This window comes from Gavialis gangeticus, unplaced genomic scaffold, assembly GCF_001723915.1.
Source record: "Gavialis gangeticus isolate Ggan-Ray unplaced genomic scaffold, GavGan_comp1, whole genome shotgun sequence".
NCBI classification, from domain to species: Eukaryota; Metazoa; Chordata; order Crocodylia; family Gavialidae; genus Gavialis; species Gavialis gangeticus.
This window is the reverse complement of record NW_017729033.1, coordinates 83,853,330-83,855,286: the sequence shown is the minus strand read 5'-3', so window position 1 is coordinate 83,855,286 and position 1,957 is coordinate 83,853,330. Positions and strand designations below refer to the sequence as shown.

General features: G+C 54.7%; 1 protein-coding gene across 1 annotated transcript in view; it reads left to right on the top strand.

Moving 5' to 3' along the window:
* The first annotated feature begins 1,840 nt into the window (after positions 1–1,840).
* The window catches only part of LOC109303764 (cytochrome P450 4V2-like), a 56,338-nt gene continuing 56,221 nt past the window's right edge, over positions 1,841–1,957 (top strand). The window contains exon 1 of the mRNA XM_019525984.1: positions 1,841–1,957. This exon is cut by the window's right edge and continues 76 nt beyond it. Within this exon, the coding sequence (XP_019381529.1) occupies positions 1,841–1,957 (117 nt within the window).

Genomic DNA, 1,957 nt, shown 5'->3' with positions numbered 1-1,957 from the left:
CCTGCTTTTAGATGCGTGCCCTGGATCAGGGTGCAGGGTGCAGCATCTGGGGCCATTGACCCACAGTTCAAGGCCCTGAAGTCCCTGGAGTTGCAGGGGATTGTCCCTGTGGGGATGATGGTCCCAGCAACATATATTTCTGCTGATCATTTGTGAGAAGAATTGTGCTGGGAGACATCCTGGCATAGCTGATGCCACACCAAAACCTCTATTTGTAGCCAATATGACACAACAGCAGGGGCTGGCAACCTTTTGCCACCATGGGTTGGAGCTTGGCCCCCTGTTGTGGGCCTTAAATCTCTGCCCCCCTGAAACATCCTAGCCACCTGCACTTATCTTCAGTGCAGATGTCTGGCCTCTGTGCAGCTGGAGTAAGCACAAGCAAGAGGGAGCACTGGAGAGGGCTGTTTAGGGGATGAGCAGCTATACGTAGCTCCTTTTTGCCTGGAAGTCAGTGCTCTGCGAGTGTGTTCCTCTGGCATCCCTTGCTGAGATTCCAATGTGCAGCCATAATGAAGCTCCCATGCTTCTTTGAACTTAGGGAGGCTTTTTAACTACATTTGCACAACTAACAGGCTAGCCACCTGTTATGAACTCAGGATTTTAAGATGCATGCGAGAGGCAAGGATTTCTTGGGTTGTCAGGAGGGTGGTATCCTTTACTGGACTAACTATGTAGTTGGGATAAAGTTGCGTGACCTTTTGAACACAAGACATTCTTTCTCAGGGCTCTGCTTACAGGAACCAGGCTCAGCATCAGCGTTTTAAGATGCAGTAAGTCTATGTCGCAGGGCTACTTCTTTCTGTTAAATTGCTAAGTATTGGACCGTAAAAGTATGATTGAATGCATTGTGTTATTCTTCATCCTCCATTTGGTTAGCAAGATTCATAGCTGGAGAACTTTATGAACATAAGAATGGCTATTTAGTGGCCCATCTTGCCCACACACAGTGGCACAGAGTGGGTACTGAAAAGGGGAGAGAACTGGGTATGACCAATTTTTTTCCCCCACTGTTCCTCTCACTTGCATTCTCCAGCATTTAAGGCCTCAAAAGTTCTGATTCAGAGGCTCAGCCCCTAACTCCTGTGCTCAATAGCTACTTGTGCCCCTTTCCTCCAAGGATTTGTCTAATCCCTTTTTGAATGTGGCAAAACTGTCCCCTTCTGCACCATCTGGTTGCAACGAGTCCCACACTTGAATGAGATGCTGTGTGAAAACAACTTCCTTGTGTTAGTTTTTATGGTTTTAATAGTTTGCTTCTGCACTCCCGTCACTGGAGCACTTGCGGGTTTGTTTTTCTTACGTGGGCCTAAGCATCAGGAGCCAATGCAGGGCAAAGCATGTTCCCTGCTAGGTTATTTAGCTGTTTGGGGAGACTCGGTGACAAAAAGCAGTACCGCTCTTGCAAAACGTTTGCTGGGATGGAGGTGCTGGGCTGGAGTGCTGCTGGTTCCCTGGTACCGTCTGGGGGCAACCAGTGCCCTAGCGTGGCTTGGAGAGCCATGCCCTTTGCCTCAGGCTGCCCCTGCGGGCTGAGTCTGTGGGGGGAGAGCAGAGCCGGGGTCCCGGGGGGCAGCCCCAACGCTGCTGTGAGGTAAGGCCTCTGGGCCGCTTCTGCCCCGCGACGCAAAGGCGGGCACGGCGGAGGCTCACAGCTGGGTGGAGAGGGGGGTTAGAGGCGGTCCCCTCTGCTCCAGCCGGCCGGGCGCCGTGTGGGCAGCGGCTCTGCCCCCCGAGCAGGCGCGACTAGCGGGATTTCCTGCTCGCCCTTTTGGCTCCTCCCCGGCCCCGCCTTATCCTCACTGCCCTACCCCGGAGTGTCCCTGTCCCCGCGGGGCAGATGACGGCGGCCATGGGCTTGGGGCTGGCAGCGGCGGCGGTGAAGGAGTGGGGGGGCGCGCGGCTGCTGTACTGGGCGGCGGCGGCGGCGGCGGGGGGCGCCCTGCTCGTGGCGCTG